Source organism: Arabidopsis thaliana (assembly GCF_000001735.4).
Source record: "Arabidopsis thaliana chromosome 1 sequence".
Lineage (NCBI taxonomy): Eukaryota > Viridiplantae > Streptophyta > Magnoliopsida > Brassicales > Brassicaceae > Arabidopsis > Arabidopsis thaliana.
Genome location: NC_003070.9, coordinates 9,534,381 through 9,554,597, shown reverse-complemented (window position 1 = coordinate 9,554,597; position 20,217 = coordinate 9,534,381). Strand labels below are relative to the sequence as shown.

The window sequence follows — 20,217 nt, the reverse complement described above, 5'->3', positions numbered from 1 at the left end:
GTATATATATACTATCATAGATTCCTAGTCATTGGCTAACTATGCTAGTAAGAGTAAAAGTTACGTTTGGCTAAAGGTGAGTTATAGAAATATATAATCAAAACCGATTTAAGGTTTGTGTTTAGTGTCGTCCATATATCACCATTGGCATTGAAAATCGGAACAGGCCATGTAAGTTTTCTAAAGCTTCTGCAAATCAATAGGGAGAGGAAAAAATCTACATGTTTCTCATATTGTTAAAACTAAAAATCAGTTCCAAAATTAGCTGGAATTGGTAAAGTAAAATAGCAATAAATGCAGTTTTGTGTTCCCGTGAGACAGCGCAATGGCGGCATTAGAAGAATAACTTTTTCATTTCTCTCTCTTCCCGCTCCTCCTTCCTCCTTCTCCTCTCTCTTTGACATTCCACCGAGAAAAAAAAAGAAAGAAGTTGAAATTTCAACTCTCTCTCTCTCACCCTCCGACCCATTTCTGGTCTTGTCATTTCTACAATTAGACTTCTCTTAGATTTCCCTTGTTCTTGTCTCTTTCCGCGGATTTCGATTCCGACACAATCCCAAACAAGGTTAGATTTTGTCTCTATGTTTTCTCTCTTTTGTCCCCTTTCGATTTCCTTTTCGCTATTTTTCTGATACATAGGTGTTGATTGTCCTCTCGTGTTTTGTCTTACAACGGCTAAAGTGTCCTAATGAAAGGTCTGAAAAAAGATTATATGAGCGATTGGTGTATTTGGATAATGATAAGGGCTGCAATGCATTCTTCCTGTATTCAATTCTATAGATGTTTTAATTTGTGGGCTTGCTTCAAGTATTTGCCTTTATTTCGATTTCGGTTTAATCGAGCCTTCTCCGAAATTGCGCATCCGTTTTTGTGTTCTTTAGCTCCATTGATGATATATGGGTTATGGTTGTGTGCAGATAGCTGTTTATTCGAAATAAAGAAAATGGAAGGAGGGTCTGTTAATGAATCGCATTCTAATGCGGACCAAATGTTTGACACAACTATAGAAGAGTTATGTAAGAATCTCTGCGAATTGCAGAGTTCTAATCAATCTCCTTCAAGGCAGAGTTTTGGATCATATGGTGATGAGTCAAAGATTGATTCTGATCTACAACATCTTGCTTTGGGAGAGATGCGAGATATTGATATCTTGGAAGATGAAGGAGATGAGGACGAAGTGGCAAAGCCAGAAGAGTTTGATGTCAAGTCAAATTCTTCAAACTTGGATTTGGAAGTCATGCCCAGGGATATGGAGAAACAAACTGGTAAGAAGAATGTGACTAAATCGAACGTTGGAGTCGGTGGAATGAGGAAGAAGAAAGTCGGAGGTACCAAGTTACAAAATGGAAATGAAGAACCATCATCTGAAAATGTAGAGCTGGCACGTTTTTTACTGAACCAAGCGAGAAACTTGGTTAGTTCTGGTGACAGTACACACAAAGCTCTCGAGTTAACTCATCGAGCAGCTAAGTTGTTTGAGGCTTCTGCAGAGAATGGGAAACCATGTTTGGAATGGATCATGTGTTTGCATGTTACAGCAGCAGTCCATTGTAAGTTAAAAGAGTACAATGAGGCAATTCCGGTTCTACAGCGCTCTGTTGAGATTCCTGTTGTTGAAGAAGGTGAAGAGCATGCTCTAGCTAAATTTGCTGGTCTGATGCAGTTAGGTGACACTTACGCTATGGTGGGGCAGCTAGAGAGCTCGATATCGTGTTATACCGAGGGATTGAATATCCAGAAGAAGGTTTTGGGAGAAAATGACCCAAGAGTTGGTGAAACATGCAGATACCTAGCAGAAGCTCTTGTACAAGCATTACGGTTTGATGAGGCTCAACAGGTCTGCGAAACGGCTCTTTCTATACATAGAGAAAGCGGTTTACCAGGTTCAATCGCAGAGGCCGCGGATAGAAGACTCATGGGGCTTATATGTGAGACTAAGGGAGATCATGAGAATGCCCTTGAGCATTTGGTATTAGCCAGTATGGCCATGGCAGCAAATGGACAAGAGTCTGAGGTTGCTTTTGTTGATACTAGCATTGGTGACTCGTACTTGTCTTTGTCTCGGTTCGATGAAGCGATTTGTGCATACCAGAAATCTCTCACAGCACTGAAGACAGCAAAGGGAGAGAACCATCCAGCTGTTGGTTCAGTTTATATCCGTTTAGCTGATCTCTATAATCGGACAGGAAAAGTGCGTGAAGCAAAGTCTTATTGTGAAAATGCTCTTCGGATATACGAGTCTCATAACCTAGAGATTTCTCCTGAAGAGATTGCAAGTGGTCTTACAGATATCTCCGTGATATGCGAGTCTATGAACGAGGTGGAACAAGCTATTACCTTGCTACAAAAGGCGCTGAAGATATACGCGGATTCTCCTGGCCAGAAAATCATGATTGCAGGGATTGAAGCTCAAATGGGAGTGTTGTACTATATGATGGGGAAATACATGGAGTCGTACAACACATTTAAGAGCGCTATCTCAAAACTACGGGCGACTGGAAAGAAACAATCAACGTTTTTCGGGATTGCACTTAACCAAATGGGTTTAGCATGCATTCAGCTCGATGCAATAGAAGAGGCTGTTGAGTTGTTTGAAGAAGCCAAGTGTATTTTAGAACAAGAGTGTGGTCCTTATCACCCGGAAACACTTGGATTGTACAGTAACCTTGCAGGAGCTTATGATGCAATTGGCAGGTATGTACTTGTGCATGTTAATTTATCTTTTTTTACATCCTCCTACAGACCTCAAACAAGTTTGTGGTTATAGGTTGGATGATGCGATTAAGCTGCTAGGACATGTGGTTGGGGTTCGGGAGGAAAAGCTCGGGACAGCGAATCCTGTAACGGAAGACGAGAAGAGGAGGCTGGCCCAACTCTTGAAAGAAGCTGGTAACGTTACAGGAAGGAAAGCTAAATCCCTCAAGACTCTAATTGATTCCGATCTCACTTCTTCTTCAGCTCTTCGTTAACAATATGTTACATTTTCTTATTATTTTATAGAAATGTGAATACGATATTTTTGTTTTTTGTGATTATGTTTGTGGAAGTGTTTTCCTTTCATTGTCTTAATCCGGTGTACTTGAATTAACAGGCTCTCACAGATTTGTTTTAATTTATTGAATGAGAAGATCATTACCACTTTTAGACAACTTTAAAATTCATGTTTATCTGGTCAACAACAGCATTACAATTATTCACTGTAGTTTGACATTCGTTAAGCACCAAACAGCCACGAAATTACCAGATAACAATCAAGAGTGATGAACTAGGTAGAACAAGGGCATATTTATCGTCTTCCTCCACTTTTCTTCATTGCAACTTCGAATCACATCTCATGCTGTAAATATGAATACATGCACAATGGCTTTACTAAAGTGTTCATGGAGTGTTCTTGAGGGTGCATATATGCTAATGTAAATAATCTTTGATATATTTGCTTACTGGATCGATGATTAGTACAGTAGGGAATTTTCTTTATGGAAACTTTATTTTTTTAAAGATATTTGTCATAACTGTCTTGGCTCAATTTTTTTATAAAAAATCTTATATAATAAGAGAAGGTTTTTTTTAACTTTGCCTACTAAAGCGACATTTGGCACTCTACTTTTATGACACATGTACTTATCATTAATTGTAGTTTGACTAAAATAATTTATTAATAGATATATTAAATATTTAGAAAAATAGTCATTAAACTTTGAAATTACTACATATTAAACTATAATTTTGAAATAAATTTTCTTCTAGCATAATTGCAACTCCCTTAACTAATTGCAAAATCAAATCTTTAAAATTTTGACATGATATTATGTTTTAGGGGGTGTTATTCGTGTATGATTTCAAAAGAGTTTTAGTGATTTAAATTGTCATGTAAAATCTGTTGTTATTCAATCAAGATTTTTTAAAAGTATGTTAAAATTTTGTGTTATTTATTTAAGATTTGTAAAAAGTAATCTAAAATCTTCATAAATTTTGGGTTATTAGATTCATACTTTTATAAAGTCATTAAAAGTTTTGTGTTATTCAATTAAAACAAAAGAATCTTTGATTGTTAATGATTGTTAATGATTTAAATTATTGTGTTATTGGTTCATGATTTCCTACATTTTTCTTCACAAAATGAAGTCATGAAAAGTCATGGAAAGTATTATCAAAATAAAGAGATTGTTTGAGAAACTTTACAAGATTATGAAAAACTAATCAAAAAGATTATAAAAAACTCTCTAACAATCGTTTAAAATCTTTCATTTCTTTATTTTCAAGGATTTAATTGAAGTCATCAAAATTCCTTGTAAATTAGGAACCAATAAGACTGCACATTAATAGTTCACTACTATATATAATCCTCCAATTTTATAATAAATTTTTTCATCTTTAGTTTTTTTTTTAAACCTTAATTAATTAAAATAATTTTGTATCAATAAAAAATTAAAAATATGTTAAAATTTGATATCTTACTTTTGCTCATATTTTAACAGTTTTTATTTTTCTATGTTATTTATGCATGTATATATTAATAAATATATCATATCTTATTTTTACAAAATAAATGTATGATAAAGTAAATTACAAAATAATTTGTTGATATAAACTCATACATAATAGTTCCAATTCATTTTATTTTGTAAGTGACAAACTAATTTGTTTTCTTATAAAATCATATGAATTTTAATATAAAAGTTTTTTTTTTTAAACCCCAAGGACAACTTCTATCTTTTAAATTTATTGTGTTTTACCCATATAACAACATAAGATATATATACATGAATATAGTGCAAAATGATGAGAGAATGATTATTTATAAGATGGTAATGAAAATTGATAATCGAGATGTATTTAAACAAAAAATAATAACAGTGTAATGTTCATAATCTAAAATTAAAATTTAGAATTAAGTGTTTACAATAATATTTTTTAAACTCATAACAACAACAAGAAAAAAACTTAAAACTAAACAAAACAATATTTAAGATACGGTGGAAGTGGATGAAGAAATGAGAGAATGAGAGAATGTATATATTTATAGGATGAGAAGTGATGGAAGTTACAATTTAAAAATAAATTGTGGGAGTTAATTTTTAATTTATTTTGTGTTGAATAAAATGGTGTGGAGAAATATAATTAATTTATATATATTTATGATTTCAGGTTTGTAAATAAATTGTCGGAGTTAATTTTTAATTAATTGTGTGTTGAATAAAGTAGAGTGGAAAAATATAGTTGATACATATTTTTTTTATTTCAGTTTTATATTAAACTGTGTGTTAAATAAGTTATTTATTATTTATATAAATTTTAAAAAAAAACTTATATTGCCAAGTGGACCATTAAGGAAAGAGTGAAACCTTACTTTTATATATATGATTCCTAAGTTTTTGGTTTCATTTATTGTTGCCATTACATCACATATAAATAATAACAATTGTTATATAATATTAAATTAATTATATAAAAACATTATGGTTTCAATTTATAAAAGCTTATAACATTTAACTTAGAGACATATTTTCCCTACTTTTTCCCATCATTTGAAGTTAAACATAAATAAAACTATATTTATGCTAAATAATAAAACAAAAATAATTAGAATTTTATTTCACCGGCTTATCTGTTTGGAAATCTAATAATAACAATTGTTTGACATTTTATTTATTATAATGAAAAATAAAAATATTTATTTCTATTCAACCCATATTGAAACTCATGTGTTATGGATTCATGGAAATATCTAATAAAAGATAAATAAAAAAAAAGTTTAACAGTAATCTTAAACTGTTGAAAGCAAATTACCATAATGAAAAATTTTAATTTGTATAATTCAAAATCATGAATCAAATGTATTATTAAACATGCTGCGTATTAATTGTTTTAATATAACTTTTGAGGGAAAATCCAGTAAAAAAAAATCTTCAAGGTGACAAATTTTTTATTTGCTCTTAATTTTCTTACAATATATACAAAACAAAGTTAAGGAAACAACTCAGTAATATGATAGTTTAACTTTAAACTCCTAATTTTATTATGCATTATATGGATATGTAATATCAAATATCAATTTCTTTTTATTGTTTTAAGTTCTTAAAGAGAATATTTAATTTATTCTAATTTAACTTACATTTACTTAAAGTATTGTTGATCATTTGAAAATTGGGTAGTGACATGACGTCTTTCACTATATTTATCAAATTTTATATGATTTAATTTTCCCTTTGAACCGATATTCTGAGATCTTTAGTCAAGTAAGAGAATTTTCCATTAAGAGACATCTTAAATCATATGCTTTAAATTTTCATATGTGAAGAAGGTTCATTTATTATTTCGACTTTCAAGACAATTGGTAATACATGTATTTGCATTTTCACAAAAAAAGAATATTTTAAGTTAAAAAAAAACACATACATTTTTCACGAAAAAAAACGGAAAATAAACTATAGTGCATTGAAAACTCTTAAAAACTAAATTATCTTTTTTAAAGACATCACAATTTGTAAACATCAAAATTAATATTTGTAAATACTTTCGAGTTTTCTATTAATAATTATAGATAAATTATATATATAGTTTGTTTTTTTAGTACACTTATCATATTTTATATGACTTTTGTTTTCCTCAAAACTGACATTCTTAGATCTTTAGTTAACTTGGTAGATTTTCCATTGAAACTTATCTTAAATTATAGGCTTTAAATTTTTAAACGTGAAGAAGGTTCATCTATTTTTTGACTTTCAAGACAATTGATAATACATGCATATTCATTTTCACAAAAAAAAAAATACATTCTTGAATATTTTAAGTTCTTATATAGTAAAATATACCGTTTTCACAAAAAAAAAAAAAAAAACAGTTTCGTGCATTGAACATTTTTAATCAACTAAAGTGTCTTTTTAACACATCATAATAATTTGTAAACATCAAAATTGAAATTTTATTTAATTTTGAGCGATATATTAACAATTTTTAAATATATATATATATATATATAATTTAACGTCTTTCAATATATTTATCAGATTTTATATGACTTATTTTTTTTGAGCCGACATATAAGATCTTTAGTCAAGTTAGAGGGTTTTCATTGAAAGTTATCTTAAATCATAGGCTTTAAATTTTTAAATGTGAAGAAGGTTCATCTATTGTTTTGACTTTCAAGAAAATTGGTAATACGTGCATTTGCATTTTTACAAAAACAAATACTGAATAATTTATGTTTATTTTTTTGGAAGAAAAACATATTGTTTCACAAAAAAAAAATTTAAAATTGAGTGCATAACTTTTAATCAACTAAAATGTCTTTGTAAAAAACATCTTGTAAACATCAAAATTGCTATAATTAATTATTTTGAGCGATATATTAACAATTATAGATAAGTTTTATATATAATTTAATATAAATATTATTCTATATTCAAAACTAAAACCGAATATATAATCCACACATCGCGTGGACAACTTCTAGTAAACAATAAACCTAGATATAATTAGGTATTAGGTCTTTCTTTCTTGTATAGATAGGGCTGGCTTGCGATGGAGTGGAGTCTTCCGGTGGATTTGCAAGAAGAGATACTCTCTAGAGTTCCGGCTAAATCTTTGGCACGATGGAAATCAACACCGAAACAATGGAAGGGTATATTGAAACTGGTAGCTTTGCTAATGCACCAAAGGAGTCTCTATTATCACGTTGATTGATTCTAGGGTTTACTTACTGAGGACCAATTTCCATCGAGTTCCTCCATCTGCTCAGGTCTACCTTAAAATTCCCTTTACTAAATCTTCATCTCAAGTCGAAGTCGATATACGTGACATCTTTCACTGCGATGGTTTTTTGCTATGCACCACCAAGTACAAAGGACTCGCGGTTTGGAATCCATGTTCAGGGGAAACCAAGTGGGTTAAACCTAGATACAGGTACAGTGAGTCCGACTTTTAGGCTCTCGGTTACCACAACAAATCCTCCTGCAAGCAATACAAAGTCTTGAGGGTGAATCGTCAACAACATGCTCTTCATGATCAGTTTCTTGGCCGACGAACAGAATAAAGTTGTAGTGTGTTGCAAGTGGCGCTCGGATTCCATCAATACCATTTACTTCGTGGGAGAAAATAAACACGTACAAGTGGATCAACGTCGTGGAGATCTTACACTCGGACAATCTTGCTCGTTTCTTATGAATTATGTTCCAAGTTTCGTACAAATCCAACAAGGTACACTTCTTGCACCACGCACATGACTTGTGACCGAGGACTTGTCAAATTTACGGGTTCCGATCCATATGTCTTCAACTATCTTTAGTTTTTCCAAATAAGTAATTTCATTTGGTTTTTAATTCTTTTTTTCTTCTATAAGGAGTGCCTAAAACAAACCGTGAAATATATGTAAATTATCTCTTTATCTTAAAATGTACAACTAAAAATGGTGAAATAGTTGACTGCTCTCATTCATTGACGGCATTAACATTGGCTAATTCATAATTAATAATTGAAATCTGCTTCATAATCTCTTTAAGTGCGATCTCGTCTTTAAGTATAGATGTATGCGAAACTCCATCAATCTCTACGGTGTTCAAGCTATCGACTTTCAAAGCTGCTAAGCTCGCCAAATTAACCGTCCCATCTCCATCTCCATACTTAATCTCTGGTTGCTTATCGAATCCTCCTTTTCCATACATCAAAACCTCCGGTGTATCAACTCCTCTCCCATATATGCAAGTGACTGGCACTCCCGGAGTCATCAGCTCCTCTGTTAAAGGCAACACTCTTGTCTTGTAAGGCACAACTCCTTGTGAGAATCCAATGTCTGCAAAAAACCGATCCATCTCGTAAGCTGTGTAGTTAACCTGGGGAGTTACGACAAGCGGTTTAGTTCTGTCGTGAAACACTTTGGTAGATGGAAGTAGCCATTGGTTACTCTCGGAGGTCCTCTGATGCCGTCTGACCAGCAAAGGGTTAACTAAAGGGACACCGAGTGTGTTGCCAGAAGCAAATGTCTTCATCTGAGAGATCGTCCCACCCCATGGCGCAGCGAGTGCAACAAAGTGTTTGATGTACTTGCGGCGCCATGAAGGGGTGGTACGGTTGAGGAAATGGAGGACGAAAAGTCCTCCTAGGCTATGGGAGAGGAGTATCACTGGCTTTCCTTCGTTCTCGCTGCTAGTTTTTTCCACCAATTGTTTGAGGTCTTGTAGGAACTGTGAGGCTACACGGGACGGGTGGCCCGAAGCAGCCAGGCCGTACCTGAAATCATATGGAGCTCCTAGGATGGTTTGGTCGTTAACATACCCGCATTTTTTCTCTAGAGCTTTCACCAAATGTTCCATGTAAGATGTGGCATCTCTGCAAATCAAACCTTATTATTAAGCTACATTTACATAGTGTCCTTATAATTCTCATGACATAGCAACATTATTAAACGACAACTTTCTAGCTTCATTTAAAATGGAAAATCACATAACACTCACATTAACTATACTAACATAACACTCACATTACCGACTAGCATATAAATGGATATTGATATAACAATAATCCCCCAAATTTATGTCTATTTTGTTCATTATGCAAATGTCCCAAAATGATATATCTTGGAAAGTACTAACCGGAGACGAGGGTCGAGGTATAGAAGTGATTTGGTCGAACCGAAATGAGGAACCCGGGTTTGGACACCAGGAGCATTTTGGTAATCATCCAAATCAGGGTCATAGTACAACATCATTCGATCGCTGAAGCACCTGGTGAAGGGAGACAATAACACTGCTGCATCGAACCATAGCCTAAACCATCCACCACTCTTCTTATGAATCGGATATAACCAGCTGCTACACCAGACACTACTTGGCTTGTATTCTCTGTCCAGCCGTACCTCTAGCTGGTTACCTCCGTTTCCTGGAACCAGAATCAAAGGGTACACGTTGCTACCCACAGCTTGACACATCGAGGTCATCGTCACCACAACGAGTATCGCTATGACTACCGAATAATGTGAAGATATTTTTTTCATTTTCGTTCTAAGAAACAGACTCTCATGGTCATGGATCTATGCAGAAAGCTGGAGATTTGAAGAAAAAGGTCCATTGAATTTGAAAAACAGAGTAGTATCTTAAAACGTAAGGCTTAAGATAAGTAGTATATGGTGGATATGGAACCCGCGTAATCATCTAGAGGCTCTACAAATATTTATTTTGTATTTCCTTCTTATTTTGTATTTGCCTACGTGGCATTATACAACGTATTTAACTTGAAACCAGATTTATGGCCCAATGGGTCGGGTCGACCCGACCGATTTTAAACTGCGCTCCTAACTAAAAAAAAGTCAAAACCCTTTGAAAAACCTAAAAACGCAATTTGCTTCGTCGTCTCTCATCTCTTTCTCTTTCTCCGTCGCCACCATGTTTGAGTACCGGTGCAGCTCCATCGATTGGAAGCCATCTCCGGTGGTAGCTCTGGCCACCAGCGCCGACGGTTCTCAGGTCGCCGCAGCTCGTGAGGATGGTTCTCTTGAGCTCTGGCTCGTCTCTCCCGGTGCTTCCTCTTGGCACTGTCAGCTCGTACGTGCTTTTGTTTTCTCTCTTCCAATTTTGAACATTTTGAGTCGGTTATATTCGTGGTAACTGATTTGAGTTTTATTGTTCACTTTCTTTTGAGTCTAGATCATTCATGGAGATCCAAAATCGAGAATCTCGCACCTTGCGTGGTTTGGTACTGGTTCTAAAGGTTCTTCTTCCGCTAGATTGTTTTCTTCGAGCATTGATGGCTCAATTTCAGAGTGGGATCTTTTCGACTTGAAGCAGAAGGTGAATTTCATTGAATAAAAGTTTTTAGCTTCTTGTAAATGATTCTAGTTACTTCCAAAATAAGTTCATTCGCTAATTTGCTCGTATGGTATCTAATTGTTCAGGTCGTCCTAGATTCAATTGGGTTTTCAATCTGGCAAATAGCTCTGGCCCCTATCTCTATTGAAGCAGAAAGTAAAGAAGCTAAGCTGATTCAGAATGGATACTTGAGTGAGAAATCAGACGACGAGGAAGAAAGTGGAGTTGAAGATGATTCAGAGTTGGACGAGCTTGATGAGAAAGTGGAGGCCTTGGATAGGCATCTTGCAGCTGCTTGTGATGATGGCTGTGTGAGGATATATTATATCTCTGAATCTGACAAGTTAACGTACTATAGATCTTTGCCTAGGGTCACTGGTGAGAACTCTTTACTCCCCTTTGCATCGTTTTGATCTTTCATTATTGTATTTACTTAGAGCTTTATGGAACATTATTTTCATAGGTCGTGCTTTAAGTGTGACGTGGAGTGCGGACGCACAGAGGATCTTTTCAGGCAGTAGCGATGGGTGAGGATAATTTATTTTACTTTGTATGATATGCAATATTATTATTTACTTTCCTTAGAGATGCATTTTTGGTGTGCAAGAAGACCCCTGGATGTTCTTTGATTTGGCTAAAGTTTTAATTTTTTTTTTTGTTTTTCCAACAATATTTGTAGGCTGATAAGATGCTGGGATGCTAATCTATGCCATGAGGTATATAGAATAACAGTTGGACTTGGAGGACTGGGAAATGGGTCTGAGCTCTGCATCTGGTCACTTCTTTCATTGAGGTAAAAATTACCGTGCTCATATGTTAGTTTATGTTTACCTTTCCTATTACTGATTATGTACATCCTATTTTAGATATGGAGTTCTTGTCAGTGGAGATAGTACAGGAAGTGTCCAGTTTTGGGATAGCCAGCATGGAACCCTTTTGCAGGCGCATTCTAATCACAAGGGTGATGTCAATGCTCTTGCAGCATCCCCAAGTCATAACCGGGTGTTTTCTGCAGGCGCTGATGGACAGGTAAATGATACTGCTAGTGTGTTTACTCATGTGAATCCCAGTTAATAATTGGTATATAATAAAGACAGGTTCTTCCCCATGGACGAGAAATGGGACTTATATAAAGTAGAAACAATTACTATTACCGATTTTAAGGTCTCGTAAGATTAAAAAGAAACCTTTCTGCATTGACATAACATTATATATGTTGTTTGGCTGTTATTGTGACAACTTTCTAATTCTCCGTTCATGCTTTTGTAGGTTATTTTATATAAGCTCTCTGGTGGTACATCTAGATCACAAGATTTTAAACCTTCTTCTGCTCAGAAGTGGGATTATATCGGTTGTGTAAGGGCTCATACACATGATATCAGGGCTCTAACTGTTGCAGTGCCAATAAGTTGGGAAGGTCAGTGGCTTCTTGAGCTATATTCAGATTTTCCTGTATGGTTGATAATTAAGATTCAAGATTGAATGTGTTTAGAGTTAAAGGATCACAAACACAGAGAATACCCAGAGGGTTCAATATAATAAAATCATAAGAAGCCCTCATTCGACTACAAATATAAATCCGATGTAAAACCAGTAACCTAATTCTATCAAACTACTTAGAACTTATCACGAGAAACCGTAGCACTGATTTTGGCTTGGGCCATGATGTGTATCCGAATGCATATGGGATCAATGTTTTGTATCTAGAAGCTACCTAGTCTTTTTTTTTTTTTAAATTATTCTTATGCTCCCACCTTTTGCAGGTTCCATTCCAGATAGGAATGCAAAAGTAACAAGTCCTAAACAGCGCAGGAAGGAGCCGGCTGGTTTCAGTTACCATAAATGGGCACATTTGGGGGTTCCGATGCTCATTTCAGCTGGTGATGATGCCAAGCTTTATGCATACTCGGTTCAAGAGTTTACTAAGTTCCCTCCACATGATATATGTCCTGCGCCTCAGAGAGTGCCCATGCAGATGGTACATAATACAGTGTTCAATCAGACTTCTCTTCTCTTGGTTCAGGATTCTTGTTCTTTAGATATTCTTCGTATTCACATAAGCAATGATTCTAGTGGGCGTGTCTCCACTAAGCCATTGGTTCGTGTTAAAAGTAAAGATGCTCGGAAGATCATATGCAGTGCAATTTCTAACACAGGATCACTTTTTGCTTATTCTGATCAAGTTCGCCCAAGTCTGTTTGAGTTGAAGAAAAATAAAATTGGAAAGAATCCATGGAGTGCTAATAGAAAGCGACTTCCTAATCTTCCGTTTGCCCATTCCATGGTTTTCAGCTGTGACTGCTCTCGGCTGATAATAGCTGGACATGATAGGAGGATATATGTATGTGCCAATTTTTTGCTAATGACTAAATTTTTGTTTACTTGCTTGACCTTGTCAAACATCTGAACTTTATCTGTTGGCAGATTGTTGACGTTGGTAGCATGGAGTTATTACATTCTTTTACACCACGCCAGGAGGGACAGGAAGGTGAATCTCCTCCTCATGAGCCTCCAATTACAAAACTGTATACTAGCTCAAATGATGATTGGTTAGCTGCTATCAATTGCTTTGGGGACATATATGTGTTCAACCTGGAAACGCAGAGGTGAACATTTTGTGACCCCTCTCATCGTAGAATTATTTGTTTAGACTTGTTCCCAGTAAATAATATGTGCTGAGAAAATACAAGTTTGGCTTGCATATATTTAAGCACCTGCTTGTATATTTTTCTCATTCAGGCTCTAATTCTGATTACAGGCAGCATTGGTTCATATCAAGGCTTGATGGTGCATCTGTTGCAGCCGCTGGTTTTCATCCGAGGGACAACAATGTGATTGTGATCTCCACCTCTTCAAACCAGGTCTTTGCATTGGATGTGGAGGCTAGAGAGTTGAGCAAGTGGTCATTGCTGCAGACTTTTTGTCTGCCAAAGAGCTACCAAAATTTTCCTGGTGAGGTCGTAGGACTCTCATTCTCTCCATCACCATGTTCATCATCTGTCATCATTTACAGCTCCAGGTACTTTATTGGTTTTCAAAATTTTCACTAAATGAAAAAACCCTTGTGATAATAATACTTGTATCTTTGGTTGCATAGCAGAGCTAAGTGTTTGATTGAATTTGGGAAGCCGGCGGAACAAGACGAAGACACGGATACACCATGCAATCTGTCCGAAAAGCTAGAAGGTAAACTTGCAAGCATTAGTATGAAATTGGGGAATGGTGCTCAAAAACGTAGGTTAGAGGAGTATCAAAAAGAGAGTAAGAGTAATAAGAGAAAGAAGTTTGAAATGGTAACCTCAAAGCACCCAGTTCTATATTTACGACATCTATCAAAAAGTGCAATCTTGGTTATAGAGAAACCATGGATGGAGGTTATCAAGAATTTGGATACACAACCAGTTCACAGACATATATTCGGGACATAAGCAAGGGAAGAAGCTAAAGAAGCTCCATTTTGTTTCTTGAGGCCCTGCTTAGTAAGGAACTAAGAATAGAAATGTTGAAGAGTGTCAGAGGATGAATCGGCCAAGTTGTGAGGAAGTATGTTTCCTTCCATATGTATGCCTAAAATTTTGTAAGAGCCTTAAATGAGTTTTGTTTCTTTTCTTTGTTTTCAATACAATAGTGGATATTGAGCTTTGTATAGCTCATACCTAGATTTATACTATATTAAGAACTTCTTTTTGTTTTTGCCGTTTGTGTTCTCTTCATTTTTATGAGTCAATCCATTGTGTTTAACTTCGATATGGTCATTTTTGCACGATTTCGACCGTAGAACCCAAATAACTCTCTTTCTCATCCATTAGTTTTATACTTGTATATGACAAGTCTTAAAATCCTTTACCAAAAAAAAGTATGACAGTCTTTAAATTTTGTGAATATGGAACAAAATAGTTTTAACAAAATCTCGTGTTCTATATAATGTAAAATCTTTAACGTGGAGCATTACTTTTTTTTTATAATGATTAGAATACTTCTTTTTCCCTGAAATCAGAATGAGAGAAAAGTAAAAAAGAGTTGGCAAACCCTCGAAAGCGTAAATCTGGAGGCGAGAGAGAGAGAATAGTAACTGTACTGTGTGTGTGTCGACCAAATAGAGGATGTTAAACGGCGAAGTCAGGATTTTAAGAAAAAAGGATGACAAAATCAAGACACGTACGAGAAAAGAAGACCCCAGACGTCAACTAAAAAAACACCACGTGTCTCTTCTTCTCTCCCACCGTTGCATGAAGCAGACAGACGCTGCAACTGCCTCGTGTTACTCCCTAACCTACCAATCACTTACCCACACCTCTTCTAACTATCTCGAACAAGCAAAGTTTTGACGCCAATAACGCCTAACACTAAAACATTAATAAATAATTTGAAGCTTTTTACTATATTTCAAACAAACCTCGAATATTTGTTTTAAGTACATTGCATGTGGTTTCAAAACAAAAACTGAAGAAAAAGAAGAGAGTGGATAGGTGTAGGCACGCATGACGCCCAGCAACAACACGCGTTGCGGTGACATCCTCTGTGATTGGTGAACCGAACCACATCTCTTCTTGTAAAAACGGCACATTAACTCATTTTCTCACACGTGTCCCTATCCCCAACCCTCACTAACACGTACCCATCCTTCTCCCCCCAAATGTCCTTCTTCCTTAATATTCGCCTCTCTCTTATTGGCCCTTCACACTTCTTATAACCTTCCCTACCTCATCACTCTCTTTGATCTCTCACCATCCATATCTTCTTCTTCTTCTTTGAGTTTTTTTTTTTTATCATTCTTGACGTCATGATAAAGATACTCAACCCCCACTCACACCATTCTCAAACCACAACTCTTAAAACAGCTGAGATCTTGTCTAAATACAGACCCATTGCACCAAAGCCCGGGACGCCTCGAGTGAACGACGATGATCCTTCTTCCTCTATGTCTCACAAAATCAGCCAATCTCCTTACCTTCGTAACCTCTGGCCTCAGCTTCAAGCGCGACCTACAAGAACCCGCAAGCGAGGCCGAGGCGGGATGGGTCCCTCTTCTCTTGCTATGAAGAGACCAAAGTCGTCATGCGGTTCTTCTAGTACTTCTACTATTTCTACACAACGTGTTCTTGGACCTATTAAAACACTGTCGTTTCAGGCTTTCACTCATCATAGGTTACCTAACCTACCTCAAGTTGGCTACGGTTTTGAGAATGGTGTCTCTTCTACTTTGGTGACTTTGCCTCTTCTCCAATGCTCTCCTCCTTCCTCCAAATGCATGGAGCCAGAGATCAAAGGAAAAGGTGTCATTGATCTGAACAAGACCGCGGAAGTGATACAGGAGAGAGACTTCTTGACGCAACTACAAGGACCCATCACCACAACCACAACCGCAACCACAAGCAGAGTCATATCACCGCAGCCCATAAGGCCGGTTTGCTCAAAGATCAACGTAGCCTACATAAACCCACTAACCAACCCATCTCCAACGTCTCAAACCAGCAAGAAATCACCAAGAGAGGTCGAAGAGGATGTTGAATCCGATGACTTGCCCTCAGTGATCACCGATTCAAACAGCAGGGTCAGACTCGTGAACTCCGCTTACAAGGAAATGATGGGGCAGCCAGAGTGCTCATGGCTGGATTCAATGGTGAGAGGGAAGAGGATCTGTGGAGAAGTGATGATCAATTTTTGTGAATCCAAAATTCCAGTGATGACTGAGAACAATGGGTTTTCTTGCTGGGTAAGGATAGATTGGGGAAGAGACGGTAAGGAGGAGTACATGCATGCCTTTTGCGATGTTACGAAACTTGCTTGCGATTCCAAGGATTATGTCTTTACGTGGAGGTTTCACACAACCACTGACCGCAGATAGACTTGCCAGTCAAGCTGCAACGTTTAGATTAGGTTTTGGAGTATGTGTGTTACCCTTTCTAGTAGTGTTTAGCGTAATTATATATATCCTCTATAGCAAATATGTAAATGTCGTTAGTCATATATATAATTACGCTGTTGAAATACAGTATGAGTTAAGAAGAACAAGTTCTTTCTTATAGTAGAATGGTTTAATAATCTCTTGAAATACAGAACTTATAAATTTCGTTGGTAAATGTCTACTTAACGTTGTTGTCTTCACAACTTGGGCTGGAAGCGATCGTAGAAGGAGAATCTCTTAGAGAACTCAAATGTTAAGTGCTTAAACTACACACATATTTCAAGAGCTGGAGGAAATTTAACCCGTATCTGAATCTGTTTGTCGCTATAAAAAATGGTAATGTGGAATATATAATACTCGAGTGTTATTATCTTAAGCAAGTTTAGTAGTACCGAAATCATATATTAAAGAAAAAAAGGCTTAAAAGAAAAAGAATTGTGCACTATTCAACTCATATTATTCGTCAAATGAAACTCTGTACCGGAGCGGATAGTTCTAGTTCATATGCAGCTTGGTAAAACTCTGCAGCTTGCTGTGACAAGCCTTGCTTCTTTGCAACGTGCCCTAGCTTCATCCATGCATCATGATTTCTCGGGTCTAACCTTAAGGCATTCATCAGAAAACTTTTAGCGGTTGGAAGTGATTCATCTCCAGATTTCATCATGACCTCTGCTATAGAAACAATGCTAGGTACGTGATCTGGTTCGATCGAGAGCGAAAGGAAGAAGGATATTAAAGCCTCTTCATGAAGTGATTTAGCTTCTAGACACAAACCTGTATTAGCCATAGAAGCAAATGTATGAAGCTTGTTATAAACACGGAAAATTATGAATGTGGAAAACTTGATGAGTTGGCTTAAGACTGAAGCCTTTTCTCCATACCTGTTTCATTCCAGCCTCTGGGAGAATAATAGCACATGGATCTTGCCTTCTCGAGACATGTTTCTGCATCTGACCATGAACCTAGCTTTCCATAGACAGAGGCCAGGTCTTGCCAAGCTTCCGTTTCAAATTTCTGTAGCAGACTCTGGAAACAAAGAATAAGATTATTCACAGAATATGTTTCTTTCATATTGTGACATCCAAACTAGGTACCTCGGATTGTTCAGATTTCTCTTGCGCTCGAATTAGTCCCAGTAAGCTGCTGCATGTCTTCATTGCCTTTTTAGGTTGTTCTTGAGCCATCTGAAGCACAGCTTTTAACCTCAGAAGCTCTATCTTTTCAATGTCACCAGCCTCTTCCATGGTGAAGTCCAGTATTGATTCAGCATCCTTGAGCCGTTTCTCCGCTGAAAGGACAATAGCTAAATGTTTCCATCCTTTAGTTGAAACTCCTCCCACCATACTAGAATACTCAACCGCACCATCCAAAGCCGCCTGAACATTTCTTTGAACTGCATTCTCAACGCTTAGGTTAAATATAACGTCTAGTTCCGGATCAGCCTTACCCCTCTTTGCTGCTTCATTTAAAGAGAACAGAGATTTTTTCTGAAGAAAAACCCGTTCAGAGTCTAATTTAGAACTTCTTGCAGCGTTTCCATAGCATACACCAAGGAACTTGTGTGCTTGGCTCAAAAGATGTTCACTCTGACTGTTTCCCAAGTCGAGCAGCCTATGAGCAAAATTTATGCCGTCCCTTGAGTGTTTTGGATCTTTAGAGCACAGCTTTGCTCCAAACAATAACAACGGAATGTGTGGTATTTGTCTTGATTCAGATGGGCCTAGGGCCATCTTTAATAGATTAATGGCCGCTTTATCGATCCCAGCAGCACTGTAACAAAGGGAGAGAAGGTACCATCTCTCCCCGCGGGTGTAAACACCCGGAAGAGTCTGCTCTAGATAGTTCGCTAACACTTCAAACTGTCCAGTCATGGAAAGGGCGTAAGTGAGATGATCCATGAGTTCTGGATCCCACTGTATGTCCCCAACCACCATCTTCTTTACAAGTAACATTAGCAACACAATTGCTTCCTCGATGTTGTCTTTTGGACATGCCTCAACACTCCCGTAAAGTAAAACCAAAGCTAAGGATTTCTGCGTAACAGCTAACCTCTGGGGATCCAAATTCCATGGTCTGGATAAAGCACGGCGATATGAAGCAATAGTTTCATGATGATTCCCCGCTTTTTTCCATAGTAAAGGAAGCAATTCCAGGGCCTTCTGAAAGATATCCTGCAGTTTAGCGAATCCGCTGATTCCGTCAGGCATGCCGCTTGGCAGTGCATTTTCAACCACGTCCAGGATTATTTTGCATTCTTCTGCAGCCTCTGGTAAAACAATAGACAGCAGGGTAATGTAAGTCGATTCCAATGCAAAAATCTGGAGAGCAACACAGGTAATATTCAAATTCATGCATACATACCTTTGTAAGAGCCAAGTTCTTCAAGTGATCTAGCTTTAAGTAAGATTGCTTCAAGAAGTAAACTGACTGAATGCATTGACATTGTGGTGGGAGGCACAATAACAGCTTTAGAGCGTGGTTTGCAAGGAAGAGTTTTCTCAACAATGGCTTTGATTATCCTTGGAGTTAAGACCTTAATGTCAATCCCTTTAAACACTTGAAGTGCTGCATCAAAATTACCTCTCTGATATTCAAGTCTCCCCAACAAAGCCCTAGCTTCCTAACACACATAAGGAAGCAAAAACAAAACTCAGCATCAGGATGATTCCAGTTAAAACCAAAAAATTGATGCATCAGAGTAACTAAAACCAACCTCATAGTTGAGTGAGAGAGCTTCCTTTAAAGTCGATTCAGCTTCATCGACTTGAATATCTTCCAATTTGGAATCCCAATCGCCTCCTCCGTTTCGAGAAGAAAGTCCACTAGCTGAGAAATCTCTTGTAGCTAGGGATTCCGGCGAACCGGGCTGATCCTCGAACCGGAATTGTTCGCCTGAACAAGCACACAACATCTTCTCCTCTTTCTCCTCACAAACGCGGAAATGCAATGAGTAGAATCACAGATCTACGCCGCTTTTATAATAAGCTTCACTAAGAAAACACACAGAAACATGAATTTCAGAAATTAACCACAAGAAATCCTTAACCTATAGATTTTGCTGCCTTTAACCTCTACAATAATGTTGTTGCTAAAGCATAGTGAAAACGAGCTTTGGTAAGCAAAATGAAAGAAGCTTACATGAAAATGACGCAATTTAGCGAACAGGAGAAACGAGAATAGCAGCCGCCATGAAAAGAGATTTGATAGGAAATGACTTTAACTTGAGATTTTCTTCTTGGAGTAGTGTAGTAAGCTAAAAACCAAAAACCTCGAATTTGTGAAATTGATTTACTCAGAGAGAAGATTCGAAATCGATGAAGGGCTCTTTGTCATTTTGCACTGTGTGTCTTGTTCATGTCAATGTAAGCAACAAGCCAGCAGCAACCACGCTGTGATTTTCTTTTTGTTTATTTTTATTTTTTAATTTAAGATAATTTGAATTTTTGTCTTAGGTCCCACATTTATATCTGTTTTCAACTATAGCATGTTTCAAACATTCCCAAAATA

At 36.5% G+C, this 20,217-nt stretch overlaps 6 protein-coding genes across 9 annotated transcripts; 4 read left to right on the top strand and 2 right to left on the bottom strand.

The window, feature by feature from the left end:
• The first annotated feature begins 175 nt into the window (after nt 1-175).
• KLCR3 (Tetratricopeptide repeat (TPR)-like superfamily protein) lies at nt 176-3,147 on the top strand. 2 transcript variants are annotated; one of them, NM_102514.4, is made up of 3 exons: nt 176-565; nt 918-2,694; nt 2,768-3,147. In NM_102514.4, the coding sequence occupies exons 2-3, from the start codon at nt 944-946 to the stop codon at nt 2,967-2,969; spliced, it is 1,953 nt and encodes a 650-aa protein (NP_174070.1). In that variant the 5' UTR covers nt 176-565; nt 918-943; the 3' UTR covers nt 2,970-3,147. The 2 variants fall into 2 exon arrangements, with proteins under 2 accessions (NP_174070.1, NP_001321779.1); NM_001332765.1 differs by lacking the exon at nt 176-565 and adding an exon at nt 679-695.
• A 4,377-nt stretch (nt 3,148-7,524) lies between these two features.
• Nucleotides 7,525-8,225, top strand: AT1G27490 (F-box and associated interaction domains-containing protein; the record flags this gene model as incomplete). The annotated part of the gene is made up of 3 exons (NM_102513.1): nt 7,525-7,624; nt 7,708-7,888; nt 8,012-8,225. 3 exons carry the CDS (start codon nt 7,525-7,527, stop codon nt 8,223-8,225), a joined length of 495 nt encoding a protein of 164 aa, NP_174069.1.
• An 87-nt stretch (nt 8,226-8,312) lies between these two features.
• AT1G27480 (alpha/beta-Hydrolases superfamily protein) lies at nt 8,313-10,188 on the bottom strand. Its single transcript, NM_102512.3, has 2 exons — nt 9,591-10,188; nt 8,313-9,327 (listed from the first exon to the last, which is right to left on the bottom strand). Exons 1-2 carry the CDS (start codon nt 9,989-9,991, stop codon nt 8,430-8,432), a joined length of 1,299 nt encoding a protein of 432 aa, NP_564286.1. The 5' UTR covers nt 9,992-10,188; the 3' UTR covers nt 8,313-8,429.
• A 106-nt stretch (nt 10,189-10,294) lies between these two features.
• AT1G27470 (transducin family protein / WD-40 repeat family protein) lies at nt 10,295-14,549 on the top strand. The gene is made up of 11 exons (NM_102511.4): nt 10,295-10,538; nt 10,641-10,784; nt 10,889-11,180; nt 11,266-11,329; nt 11,482-11,595; nt 11,669-11,831; nt 12,072-12,219; nt 12,566-13,143; nt 13,227-13,408; nt 13,561-13,821; nt 13,903-14,549. The coding sequence occupies exons 1-11, from the start codon at nt 10,380-10,382 to the stop codon at nt 14,228-14,230; spliced, it is 2,433 nt and encodes an 810-aa protein (NP_174067.2). The 5' UTR covers nt 10,295-10,379; the 3' UTR covers nt 14,231-14,549.
• A 1,021-nt stretch (nt 14,550-15,570) lies between these two features.
• AT1G27461 (uncharacterized protein) lies at nt 15,571-16,862 on the top strand. Its single transcript, NM_001123893.2, has one exon. It carries the CDS (start codon nt 15,586-15,588, stop codon nt 16,648-16,650), a length of 1,065 nt encoding a protein of 354 aa, NP_001117365.1. The 5' UTR covers nt 15,571-15,585; the 3' UTR covers nt 16,651-16,862.
• Nucleotides 16,863-16,983: 121 nt separating this feature from the next.
• Nucleotides 16,984-20,110, bottom strand: NPGR1 (no pollen germination related 1). Of its 3 annotated transcripts, none has more exons than NM_102510.2 (6): nt 19,849-20,110; nt 19,424-19,700; nt 19,072-19,330; nt 17,805-18,976; nt 17,592-17,736; nt 16,984-17,484 (listed from the first exon to the last, which is right to left on the bottom strand). In NM_102510.2, exons 2-6 carry the CDS (start codon nt 19,619-19,621, stop codon nt 17,174-17,176), a joined length of 2,085 nt encoding a protein of 694 aa, NP_564285.1. In that variant the 5' UTR covers nt 19,622-19,700; nt 19,849-20,110; the 3' UTR covers nt 16,984-17,173. The 3 variants fall into 3 exon arrangements, with proteins under 3 accessions (NP_564285.1, NP_001321149.1, NP_001321148.1); NM_001332764.1 differs by having other exon boundaries at nt 17,037-17,484; nt 17,592-17,724; nt 19,849-20,088; NM_001332763.1 differs by having other exon boundaries at nt 17,592-18,976.
• Nucleotides 20,111-20,217: the final 107 nt, after the last annotated feature.